The sequence below is a fragment of the Xiphophorus couchianus genome, chromosome 6 (genome assembly GCF_001444195.1).
Source record: "Xiphophorus couchianus chromosome 6, X_couchianus-1.0, whole genome shotgun sequence".
In the NCBI taxonomy this organism is placed as follows: domain Eukaryota; kingdom Metazoa; phylum Chordata; class Actinopteri; order Cyprinodontiformes; family Poeciliidae; genus Xiphophorus; species Xiphophorus couchianus.
Genome location: NC_040233.1, coordinates 24,225,448 through 24,238,860, shown reverse-complemented (window position 1 = coordinate 24,238,860; position 13,413 = coordinate 24,225,448). Strand labels below are relative to the sequence as shown.

The following is a 13,413-nucleotide window of genomic DNA, read 5'->3' as shown; positions in this document are numbered from 1 at the left end:
TATGGCGCATCATTCTGCTGAAAGTAGCTTCAGAAGAAGACACATTTGATCATAAAGGAAGGACCATGATCAGTAACAGTACTCAGGAAGGATGTGGTCTTTAAATACCACTCTGTTAATAATGACAACCAAAGTGCATCAAGTAAAGATCTACACCTTTACACCACCAGTAGCAGTCTGATCCGTTTGACAACAGGCTAAGTGGCCCAATGCTTTAATGCTGCTTACACCAGTTCTGACCCAATGCATGTTGCAGCTGAAATGGTGACTCATTAAACCAGAAATAGTTTATGTGTAAATTTGGTGAGCTTGTGCAAACTTTAGCCTCAGGTTTCTGCTTTTAGCCTTGTTTTTTTGTTGTTGTTGTTATTGTTTGACTCTGCAACCCATCTGTGTTAACATTTGATGTCTTGTGCATTTAGTAGATCAGCAGTTTCTAAAATTCTTGCACTAGCTTCAAGTTCAAATTCTCTTAAATCTCATTTTCTCCTCATCCTGATGCTCAGTTTGAATTTAACAAGTTGTTTTCACCATAGATGCTTCAAGATGATAGAGGCCCAGATGTATTGAGTTGCTGCTTTGAAATTGGTTGAGTTGCTAATTGTGCTAATGAGCAACTGACCAAGTTTCATTACTAAAAAAATAGTTGACAGTGAGATGCATATGTATGTCCCTAAACCACTGATCAGCTGTTCAGTCTGTTCTCCACCTATCTCCACTAACTGCTGGTAAATCTGAAAACTGATTTTAAATGTGGCATTTTTAGATCAATGATACAATTATATGTCATTAAAGGCAAAAGTAACGTCACCTCTCTGTTTCATTCTCTACAGGAAACACTGAAACGCTTCCAACTCTCCAAAAATAAAGAAGTCATGTATTTTTTTTTTTTTACTAAAAAGTAGATATGTCCTCAAGCACAATAGTTACAAACCAAAACCTTGTACCTCGTCTGGTTATTTGCTTTTGCTACAGGAAAGTCATTATATGAGCAAAAAAAATGAACTTTAAAGAACTCTGGAGATTTAGTTATAGCTCTGATGTTCCTACATTCGTTGAAATCTAAAAATGGACTTAGTGGTCCCTAATCACACATAAGTGCAAAGTTATTTGAATTCTGCATTTATTTAAATAAATGTTGCATGTTTATGTGTAGTGTTAAAAATGTGACACATTTTTATTGAAAGAAAAAAAGATTCAGTTTATAGATGAGCGCAGACCTTTCTAATACAGTCCAGTACAAACGTCATCTGAAGTTTGGATTAAATGAGACTGCATGGGTTTAGTTTAGGTTGACTTTTGAGTATATATTTTAGCTTATACTGGGATGAATTGATTGGTCTGAATTGAGTGTAAACTGGTTTCTATATAACTAAACATTAATGAAATCTGTCTGCCATTATTTACTGTGAACAGCAGCTATATAAATGAACTAAACTGACTTAGGTAACAATAGATTTTTATTTGTTAACATTTCACTACAGCTTGAGCAATTCTGGCTTTGAAAAGTTTCTTGGCCCAGCTTTTGGCTTTAACCTGTCAGCCATTGATTTTATTAGTGAATCTTCTCCCACCAGTTTCAGCAGAATTAATTCGAAACGGCTGATCCTTAGTAAGCTTGGGGTTCAGGGCAGCCCACGAGCGCCAAGGCTTCGGGTTGTCTGTCTGCTCTGCCTGCTTGGTAATTCCACCGTGATGTAATCCTAATATTCAATTCATTTTGTGATTAAGTTAAATGAGTTCTTCCTGAAGCCTTAAACCCGCAGGTATGTCACCTTGCTGTGAATTACCAACGACTGGATGGTGGTGTGTGATGCATGCGAAGGACTCTGAAATAAAAATCGGGCAATATCATTTCACTCCATTGACCTTGTTAAACTTTTATATGCTTCCATCTTTATAATGCATGGGCCCATCACACACATATTTGTCTAGAAATATTTTTTTTAAATCATCCCTAATGTTCTGGGTGATTTTTAAGTATTTGACAGAAGTACAGTTTCCATTTAGAAAATAATTTAAATCATTTATTGTAGTCTGCTGTATTGATAGATATTAGTTTTATGTTTATATCTTTAGTGTACTGTAGATCTCCCAGGCAGTCTTTAGGTTGGAAGGTCTCCTTCCCATGACCCTAATCTTTACCTCGTTCCAGGGATTCAAGTCAAGAGTCTGGCTTGAAGCCATGAAAGCATCAATTTTACTTTCAGAGGAAACATGTTCTTAAATTAAAATATGTCTTTAAAAACAAAGTCTGTCAGGAATTTAATTAATATTGGCCTTAATGCTATACCGTCTACACAAAAAAGTTTGTAAAGTTAAAATTAGCAAATGAGGAAAGCATTTTTTGTACAATTAATTTTCAAATATTTTATGTTAAAGCAATATAATTTAAACTAAAAGAAAGAACAAAACTTTTGTTTCCGTCAGTCCTTCTGTGTTCTAAGTATTGCATTAAACCCTTGACTTGTCATGTTTTAAATGATTCTCATGACCTACATGTAGAACTAATCATTCTCAGGATAAGAAATGCAACAGGGTTTATGTACATAAACAAAGAAGTGTTTATGTTAAATAAAAAACACACAGGAAGGAAACTTTTTAGAGTCCTCAATACCTCAACAGTCACTCTTTATGACCAAATGTCTCCCTACAGCTCCTTAAATCCCAGCAGAGTGATGAGGGAGATTACAGACAGGTGTGCAATCTGAAATAGGCCAGAGATCTTCTATTCAGGAAGATGACTCACTCACAGAAAAGCACCTTCACACACAGGATTAAACTTTTTAGCTGATTAGCTTAGAATCAAGAAACTTAGTGTTGTTTCCAGAACTGTTGGCAATTTCAGTTGTTTGTGTTGGCTATGATGTGTGTTCTTTTTACACCAAAAGTCAGAACTTAAGGTTCATATCACAACTAACTTCAGAAAACCAAAGTAATTCTTCAGACTCTAGCATTTCTAGATACTAGCTATAAAATGATTATTCTCATGTCAGTTACTGCTGATTAAAGTTATTGTTTTCTATTAGAAATTAAATGAAACTGCGCCCCCTAGTGTGTGAAATTGAAGTGCAGTAGCAATATATGAAGTTCATAAATAAAGAAAATCTTTTGAGAACAGAACTTTCTCTCTTATAATATCAGATGTTCAAACATAAAGATAAGAATAATGACAAAAAATAAAGCAAAAGTGTGCTATAATGTGAATATGTTTGAATAAAGAACTTTTTTTTTACTATTTTAAGTCTTTAATTGTCTGATCTAGTCCCAGTAACCAGTTTCTTTTTTAAAGCATACACTCATCTTTTCCGTTGTCAGAGTTTCAAGGCAAATATATGGTGGGAGAAAGCAAGAGAGAGAAAAAAGTAGCATATTTTTAAGTATGAAAATGCGACACCACTTAACACATTTTAAGGAAGAGGAAATATGAAATCAGATGTGTGGTTTCCAAGAAAATGACTCATATTACAAAGAAGACCTAAACATAAACTCCACCCTCAGAGGTGCTAGTCCTTCAACCTACCACCAAAATAAGACTTTATCTTTATCAAAGCCTATTAAGTTTAACCACATCTGAACATTGTAGAGATCGACTATTGCTTTTACACGGTAATACATTTTTGTTGGAAATGTCATATGAAGCCTGTTAAAACTAGAAATCAAAACTTCATTACACTTACACAACTTCATTGTAATTATATATACATGATATAAAATTACCATTTTATATTATGGATATATATATATATATATATACTGCTCAAAAAAATAAAGGGAACACTCAAATAACACATCCTAGATCTGAATGAAATAAATATTCTCATTGAATACTTTGTTCTGTACAAAGTTGAATGTGCTGACAACAAAATCACACAAAAATCATCAATGGACATCAAATTTATTAACCAATGGAGGCCTGGTTTTGGAGCCACACACAAAATTAAAGTGAAATAACACTACACGCTGATCCAACTTTAATGTAATGTCCTTAAAACAAGTCAAAATGAGGCTCAGTATTGTGTGTGGCCTCCACGTGCCTGTATGACCTCCCTACAACGCCTGGGCATGCTCCTGATGAGGTGGCGGAGGGTCTCCTGAGGGATCTCCTCCCAGACCTGGACTAAAGCATCCGCCAACTCCTGGACAGTCTGTGGTGCAACGTGACGTTGGTGGATGGAGCGAGACATGATGTCCCAGATGTGCTCAATCGGATTCAGGTCTGGGAAACGGGCTGGCCAGTCCATAGCTTCAATGCCTTCATCTTGCAGGAACTGCTGACACACTCCAGCCACATGAGGTCTAGCATTGTCCTGCATTAGGAGGAACCCAGGGCCAACCGCACCAGCATATGGTCTCACAAGGGGTCTGAGGATCTCATCTCGGTACCTAATGGCAGTCAGGCTACCTCTGGTGAGCACATGGAGGGCTGTGCGGCCCTCCAAAGAAATGCCACCCCACACCATTACTGACCCACTGCCAAACCGGTCATGCTGAAGGATGTTGCAGGCATCAGACCGCTCTCCACGGCGTCTCCAGACTCTGTCACGTCTGTCACATGTGCTCCGTGTGAACCTGCTTTCATCTGTGAAGAGCACAAGGCGCCAGTGGCGAATTTGCCAATCCTGGTGTTCTCTGGCAAATGCCAAGCGTCCTGCACGGTGTTGGGCTGTGAGCACAACCCCCATCTGTGGACGTCGGGCCCTCATACCATCCTCATGGAGTCGGTTTCTAACCGTTTGTGCAGACACATGCACATTTGTGGCCTGCTGGAGGTCATTTTGCAGGGCTCTGGCAGTGCTCCTCCTGTTCTTCTTGCACAAAGGCGGAGGTAGCGGTCCTGCTGCTGGGTTGTTGCCCTCCTACGGCCTCCTCCACGTCTCCTGGTGTACTGGCCTGTCTCCTGGTAGCGCCTCCAGCCTCTGGGCACTACGCTGACAGACACAGCAAACCTTCTTGCCACAGCTCGCATTGATGTGCCATCCTGGATGAGCTGCACTACCTGAGCCACTTGTGTGGGTTGTGGAGTCCGTCTCATGCTACCACGAGTGTGAAAGTACCACCAACATTCAAAACTGACCAAAACATCAGCCAGACAGCATAGATACTGAGAAGTGGTCTGTGGTCCCAACTGCAGAACCACTCCTTTATTGAGTGTGTCTTGCTAATAGCCAATAATTTCCACCTGTTGTCTATTCCGTTTGCACAACAGCAGGTGAAATTGATTGTCAATCAGTGTTGCTTCCTAAGTGGACAGTTTGATTTCACAGAAGTTTGATTTACTTGGAGTTATATTGTGTTGTTTAAGTGTTCCCTTTATTTTTTTGAGCAGTGTATATATATATATATATATATATATATATATATATATATATATATATATATACTTTTGAGAAAAAAGCCAAGAAAAATAATTAACTGGTTTTTATCATGTATAGATATATATATCTATACATAATAAAAAAACAGTTAATTATTTTTCTTGGCTTTTTTCTCAAAAGTTTCTATTTTATGTTTAGCAAACAAGCAGTTAAAATAAGATTTGTCTAACAGTTGTGCACACAAGGTATTCATTGTATTTTCCTTTCGAACCTAAATAAAAGAAAGAACCACAGACAACATATATGAATTTCATGTAGAGCTTTTGCAAAAGGAGAAGGCTCTATCGAACTTCTCCTCCGAGCAGTTCTACAGAGCGTTCTGATCTGCTCTGACAAAAACTCCTCTTTTTATTGTCAAAGAAAAAAAGGCAAGGGGGCAGTCAGGAAAACAACAGAGGTCGTAAAGCTTCTAACCCAAACATCTAACAACCTAGTTCCAGATGTGATATCTGATCAAAGGTCTGAGCCCGGTTCAAATCTCGGTCAGTACTGTCAAGAAAACAAAATACGACTGCTCACAGGTAGTTACTAAATTAGGTGTTCTTGTAAAAGGATTTAAGGTCTGAGAAACTTAGTGTTATCTATTTCTCGTAAAGTTGAACAGACAGTAGTGACCTCCAGGTCATTTAAAGAAGAGAACACTTTAAACAGAAAATCACAAAGATCTATAGACTTAATGTGAACTAAAGTAAGAATATAATGATAATACCAAAAAATCTCTAACAGCACTAGTGTCTGCTGATGCATATTCAACACATGCCAGTTGTCTAATTTATACACCGTGTTCCAAATTATTATACAAATTGTATTTAAGTGTCATAAAGATTACATTTTTTGTTGTGCTATTACATTTATAGATGGTATTGTGTGTCAGGGCTCTTTGAATCACTATAATTAATTTCAGAGAGCTGGTTGATTAGTTTGTCTGGTGAGCTCAAAAGAAATCTACTTAAGAAGGATGTTCCACATTATTAAGCAGGCCACAGGTTTCAAGCAATAAGGGAAAGAGAAAGGATCTCTGCTGACGAAAATCATCAGGTAGTGTAGTGCTGTATGACAAGGTATGAAAACATTAGATATTTAACAAAAACTGAAGCTTTATCGTACTGTGAGGAGAATTGTGGTTGATTCAGAACAAAGATGGGTTTGTACAGATAAAGGCAGAATGAGGAAGGTTTCTCTTAGACAAATTCATCGGATTAAAAGATGAATTTGTTAAAATGCCCTTACAAAGCAGCAAACAGTTATTTGAAGCTGCTGGTGCCTCTGGAACCTCAAGGTGGAGGATCCTCCAGAGGCTTGTGGTGCATGAAGCTACTATTGGGCCACTGCTAACCAGAACTCACAAGCAGAAACGGTCGCAGTGGGCCCAGCTGTACATGAAGAATAATTTTCAAACAGACTTGTTCACTGATGACCACTGTGCAACCCTGGATGGTCCAGATGGATGCAGTAGTGGATTGGTGGTGGATGGCTACCACGTTCCAACGTGACGTCAGCAAGGAGGTGGTGGAGTCATGCTTTGGACCGAAATCATAGGGAGAGAATCATTGGTCGGCCCCTTCAGAGTCCCTGAAGGTGTGAAAATGACCTCAGCACTATGACTGATCACTTTCTTTCATGGTTCAAAAAGAAGAGTAGCAAAATCATCTTCATGCATGACAATGCACCATCTCATGCTGCAAGGAATACCACTGTGTCCCTGGCTGCTATGGGCAGGAAAGGGGAGAAACTCATGGTGTGGTCACCATCCTCCTCTGACCTCTGACCTCAACCCTATTGAGAACCTTTGGAATTTCCTCAAGCAGAAGATCTGAGGGTGGAATGCAGTTCATATCAAAACAGAATCTCTGGGAAGGTTTTCTGACATCCTGCAAAGAAATTCAAGCAGAAACTTTCCACAAACTCACAAGTTCAATGGATCAAGAATTGTGCTGTGATATCAAAGAAGGTTCTATGTTAACATGTAACTCTGTCTGTTAAGATGTTTTTGATTGAAATAGCTTTTGATTTTAGTACATGTGACCACTTAATGCTGCACATTCAAAGAATGACCTTCTGCAGTTCTTTATAATCCATAAAATGTTTAGAAAATTTGCTGTGCATAATCATTTGGAACAGTGCATTTTGAGTTTTTTATTTTTGAAAATAATACTGCTGTCATGGGGAGCTTTGTTCAGTAAAATGTGATTTGTACTGTAATAGTTTATGACTTGAAAATTATACTGACCATCATTCGCATTGACCATTTAAGAAAATATCACTTGCATAATAATTTGGAATATGGTGTACATAATGAAGTTATTGTGTGTACTAAATACATTATATATGTAGTTTTTTCTGGTTACAGAATAAATGCAAAACATATTTGTCGATGGTGATGGTGACATATTTAGCAATGAGGAAGCGAGATGAGTAGCACTTGCCACATGACTTGTGAAACCAACTTTAATGCTTGGTGTGATCAGCTACTGATCAGTGCAAAACACAAACTTTGGATTTTGTGCATGACACCATTGGATGAGATATAGTTACAAAGCTCCATCCTATAATAAAACTATTGCGCAGGACAGTATATTTAGCAATGCATGCTCTTTACAGGAAGCATGTCATCCTGTGGTGCTGGTGATTATATTTATAGGGCCTCCTCCTCCATAGCAAGACTGAAAGCTATGCTAGTAAACCTTTACACAATTACAGAGAAAATCCACAGCTGAAAGCTAACATTAGCTAACATTAGCAATCACTTAAATTCTTCATATATTTTAAACCGTAGCTTTTTAAAACCCTGAGATCAGTAACTGGACCATGTCTATACCATCTACAGAGTGTGTGAAATACAGCAGCCTGCCTTTTCACATGATAAATGGCATCTCACCACATCATACTTCCAGTTCTTTTCAAAGTCACCAGTTCAGTCATTTAGAAGTTTTTTTTTTTCTATCTGTGCATACACATCGTCTCTTTGGTCACTGCTTCTAGTATTGGTGGCTCCCGTAGTCGTAGAAGGCCCCACTGTGCTGTCGGTGGAGTTCGCAGCCGTTTCATTCAATGTTTCAGTTTGATCGTTTACCTGGAAAACAAACATAATCAGTGAATAAAATATTGGAAAACAATTCTGGAAAATGTTTTCTTCAGTGTTAATTTAGAAAATATCCCTAAACTTTTACATGCATTCTTAGCTGCTTGTGTGCCAGAGCAGCTGAACAGATACTGATTGCGCTAAAGTCACAAGTAGTTAGCATGAAAAAGGAGCAAAGCTTAATGAAAAGAAAAGTTCATATTACTGCATGTTCCTTAATTTGCAGTTTTTCATGTTGGAACACTCATTTGATTCCATAACTTTTAAAACGCCAATTGCAGTTTTTTTGTTTGTTTGTTTGTTTTTTGGGGTGGTGGGGGGTCCAATCAAAGTATAACAGTAGGGGTCAGGGGTCAGTGTTCTCCATGTTTAGATGTTTGTCATCTTAATTACACCAGATGATCTTTAGGGTAAATGATTGCAGCCTGTTGGAGAAGTTAGTGACAGACCGAAAAAAATGCTTTTAAACTATTTTATTCAGATACTGAAGGAGATTCTGTGCCATGAGAATCAGAAATGCACACCTTAACTTAAAGAAAAGGTTCAGTAGCAAAAATGAGGCATTTACCAGACAGAGAAGCTACAGAAACAAATATAAGATTAAACATGCAACTATTTTCAGCTTGGAATTAAAAGAACTAGCCACACAGTTGATTCATGCTTTAAGTTACAAAATCTTTTCATGGCATTTTCAGATTCTTTTAACCAAATATTGGCTGATAAATTATTACAGTATATATTTTTAAGCATAAATGGGAGGAATGCAATCACTTACCACAAAATGAAAATATACTGGGTTGTCAAAGTTGTCGTTGTCACCTGCTGGTCAGACATAAATAAATACTCAGAGATTTGCTTTGAATGTTGTTATTTTATCTTGCTCTATTTATTTATGCTGATTGCCATTTTGATCCATTTGATAACTTGAATTATGCCTACATTATATCAAAATTTTGTTTTTACATCCTCATTTTCAGAATAAATATTGTATATATATTTTTTTTAATATATATGTGCACCTTGCTATGGTATACTGTACATGGTATACATTTTACCACATAACCAAAGTCCTCAATGTATCTTAGTGATATTTTATCAGATTAAAAATTAGAAAGTAGTACTTAACTGTGCAATAAAAGGAGAACGACATGCGGTTTTTAAATAAAATATAAAAATCTCAAACGTGTGTTATGTATTTGTTTTTAGGTATAACATGTTGGAACATAAATTTTCAAGTTGGATTTAGGTTTAAACTTTGACTAGGCCACTATAAAGCATGAATTAAGTTTAAAATAAACCATTTGATATATCTTACACTTGAATAGTGCTTTATCAAGTCAGAGGACTCCAAAGCTCACATTACATTAACTATTCACACTTTGATGGTGTTTAGCTACAATGTAGCTACTATGTGACAGACTGACAGAAACAGGCAAAGTAGAAGAAGTATTTTGCCCGTAGACACAAGGACTGAGACAAAAGGACCAGATGTTTGAACTATCAAGCAGGAAGAACTGCTCCACCCTGAGCCATTGTTGGCCCAAATAATTAAATTTGTTTTAAATAATTAGTTTATAATTGCTACTCCTTCTTAAAGTCCATATTTGTGACCAACCCAGAGTTGTGATGTAAACAGAAATAACATTTCCTTATCCTTCCAAATCTTTATTGTGCGTTACTTTGTGTTGGACTATGATATAAATCCCAACAAATAATTTGACATAATGTGAAAATATAAGACGGACATGAATACTTTTTCCAAGACAATGCATCATAAGCTACACAGATATTGACTAACCACAACTCCTAATGTGAACCTGAACTTACCTTTCTTGCATTTACGATATCCAAAATAAATTAAACAGACAAGAAGAACCAACAGGATCAATATAAAATACCAGTAATATTTTCTGGGTTCTGACAAAAGAGAAAGAGAAATAGTTCAGTTGTACTGGTGAATGTAAGCAAAAGCTGTATATTACAAGATATATTTCAAAACTATTGCCATGAGAAAACTTAATTTTAAATAGAAGGTCTTTTTTATAAATAGGCCGCTTAAAATATATACATTCTCTAATTTAATCAATAAAGTGTTCAACAAAAATAATTGAACAACTAAAATAACTTCCATCAGTTTTACAACTGGGCTAAAACCCAGTGTGTAAAAGTGTCCTTGTTTTGTCATAAAGTCTTACTTCTAGGTGGAGGGCAGCGATTCTCAATGTTTTCTTTGGATTCAACCTTGCTGACCTGGTTGCTATGGTTACAGACAACCGACTCATTCAACTTGTAGATATGAAGAGAAGAACCAGATTTGGTGACCAAATTTCTCTTTTCCTTGCTGCAGAATAAATAATCACATCTCAGAGTGATGCTGATGTTGTCTGTCCTGCAGGTCGCTGTCAGGTTATAGGAGGAGGAGCTGGATGAGCAGGTAAAGTTGAGATCAACTGGAGACACTGCATCTGAGGGAGAAAGTTCATTTCAGACATTTTAGAGCATTAGAAGAATTTTAAAAAAATTAATGAAAGGTCAGAATCCAAAAAGAATGCAAATCAGAGCAACATTGTTCTTAGAGAATTTTGTTTCAAATTATACTGTTTATGAATACGGATTTTGTTAATAAAGGCCATAAACCCACATAGAAAGAGATTATTTATTATGTTACATGTATTGGAATTTTAACTTCTTTATCAATTTGGAAGTATGCAGCTATTTATTCTGTTACCTAATATACATGGTCAGAAATATAAATATCAGAAACACTTACCTTGAACTGTAACGTTGTATTGAGCCAGTATTTGCTCTTTAGGTGATACTAGCTTTGCAATATAAATACCATTGTGTGACTTCTGTAGATCCTTTAATTTCACACTATGACTTTTTTCTAAAACTTCAACTTTTCCAAAGCGATTCTTAACAACATTTGGTTGGGAACCATGCAAAAACTCTACCAGTATATCATCTTTAAATTGCCATAACCAAATGCGAGAATTTGGTGGAATTTCAGCTTCTGTGAGAATTAAATCATCTCCAGTTTTCACAAATACATCAATCACTGCAGAGGAACCTGAAAAATGAAAAACAAAATAAATTTAAATTGATATAAGTAGAAATTTCTCATGAACGTTTGACTATCTATATTGTTTTGCAAAGCCATTTCTCGTTTACATAACCCTTTCACTGTTTCTATATTGTCCAAAAAAAAAAGATTATTTATACACCCGAATACAAGTATGATTTCAATAACATCGCTTTTTAAAGTCATATTTTCTGTCTGTCCCTGTTTGGAGACAAGTTGTTGCATCTTAATTTCACAGGCCTTTATTGATTCCAAAACAAAACCAGTACATCGCTTGCATTCTTGCTATTCTTTGAACAAAGTTTTGTATTTCTGTAAATATGTTTATTTAGGAGTTTGCCCAGCAATCAGTGGATTGCTGGTTCAGTTCCTGAACCGTGTGCCCTTGTTGTAGTATTGCCTGCCATTTTTTGGTTACTACTGTTTTCAGTGACGTGCGGTGAGGTTCATAGCTGGTGAGGCACTGACGTCATCAGAATCAGATTTGCAAATAGATGCATAGATTGACAGCAGTTTGCGATTGAAAGTCCACTTGAGAAAACTTTTTTAGTGTTGTAATGTAGTCATCCATGTCGAAAGTCGGGATAAGCGAGAGGAAAAAAATCACTATCTCTATTATAATCTATCGCTGCACTTGACTTGCTTCCCGAATCGTTTAGCCTAGCTCGCTGTCACTTACTCGGCAGTTGAGGAGTGAACAAGACGAACGTCTGGGATCTTGAGCGCCCCCTGCCATGAGGCAAGAGAACTGCCTGCCTTACCTCGAACCTGTTCTCTGCCGTTTATAATCGCTCATTACACGAAACACGTTACACAAACACAGTTGGTGACAAAAAGCACTGTACATTATATACATAAGCTAAATTATTGGAAATAAGTTCACATATTAAATTTGTTTAAACCATTTTATTGACGCCGTACAGCAACATGCTCTCTCCGCTTAGCAGCCAGCGCAGAGCCAGGGGTTGCGCAATCCAAGGTGAGGCAGAGCTCGCTGCTGCCTCACCGGCATCGCTTCCAAGCATTTGAATGGGAAAATAAGAAAATTCAGCGATTTTGAACAAATAAAAATCGAAATTGGTGAAGCTACATGAAAAATAAATATTTTTTAGTACAAACCACCGGATGAATATAACAATTTAAATTACTTTATGATTATATATTTTCTTTCTTTCCATGATGGCTGGTGAGGCACTGCCTCACCTGCCTCCCCTGACCGCACGTCACTGAGTCTGTTTTCACTTACTCTAAAAAAAAGTTTCTATCCTATTTTAACTTCAGATATATTTAATTTATCTGAATTACTTGAAATTACCTATTATTTCTTGACAATTCTTCTTCTGTGATGAGATGCACTCAAAGCAAAGTTTTGGATTTTCTATTTTCACAGTGGATGAAACAAAATAGAATTTTTAGTTTTAAAGTAAATGTAATATATTATATAAAGACAAAGCATTTTTTGTATACTTGAAAACAGCTTGATCGATTTCATTTCAAAGCTTTAAATATTTCTTATTTTACTGGTATGAACTCCTTTCGTCCCCTTGGTTCATGAGTCAAAATCCTTTATAGTGATGTTTTATAAAAGAATTCAAAACTTTGAAATGTTAAAAACAAACAGAAAACACTGAACTTACCTTGCATTTGAAGTTCACAGACTAGCAACAGAAAAGTTAAAAATGTGACAGTCAGCGCCATTTCTCAAACTGCACTAAAGAAAGTTCTCACAGCTTCTTTCTCACCTCCATGTGGTTTTGTTTCACACATTCACAAAAAACCCAACCCCCATGGGTTTTTTATAGATGCTCTAGTCTGATTTATTGAAGCTATTATGAAACAGTTCTACATAAAATTTTGGATGGCTTAAACTG

The 13,413-nt window shown here is 36.6% G+C and overlaps 1 protein-coding gene across 2 annotated transcripts; it reads right to left on the bottom strand.

Annotated features, from left to right (window-relative positions):
• Positions 1 to 8,125: 8,125 nt before the first annotated feature.
• Positions 8,126 to 13,413, bottom strand: LOC114146585 (uncharacterized). Of its 2 annotated transcripts, none has more exons than XM_028020805.1 (6): positions 13,180 to 13,413; positions 11,231 to 11,530; positions 10,656 to 10,925; positions 10,288 to 10,377; positions 9,236 to 9,282; positions 8,126 to 8,451 (listed from the first exon to the last, which is right to left on the bottom strand). In XM_028020805.1, the coding sequence occupies exons 1-6, from the start codon at positions 13,238 to 13,240 to the stop codon at positions 8,293 to 8,295; spliced, it is 927 nt and encodes a 308-aa protein (XP_027876606.1). In that variant the 5' UTR covers positions 13,241 to 13,413; the 3' UTR covers positions 8,126 to 8,292. The 2 variants fall into 2 exon arrangements, with proteins under 2 accessions (XP_027876606.1, XP_027876608.1); XM_028020807.1 differs by having other exon boundaries at positions 9,236 to 9,279.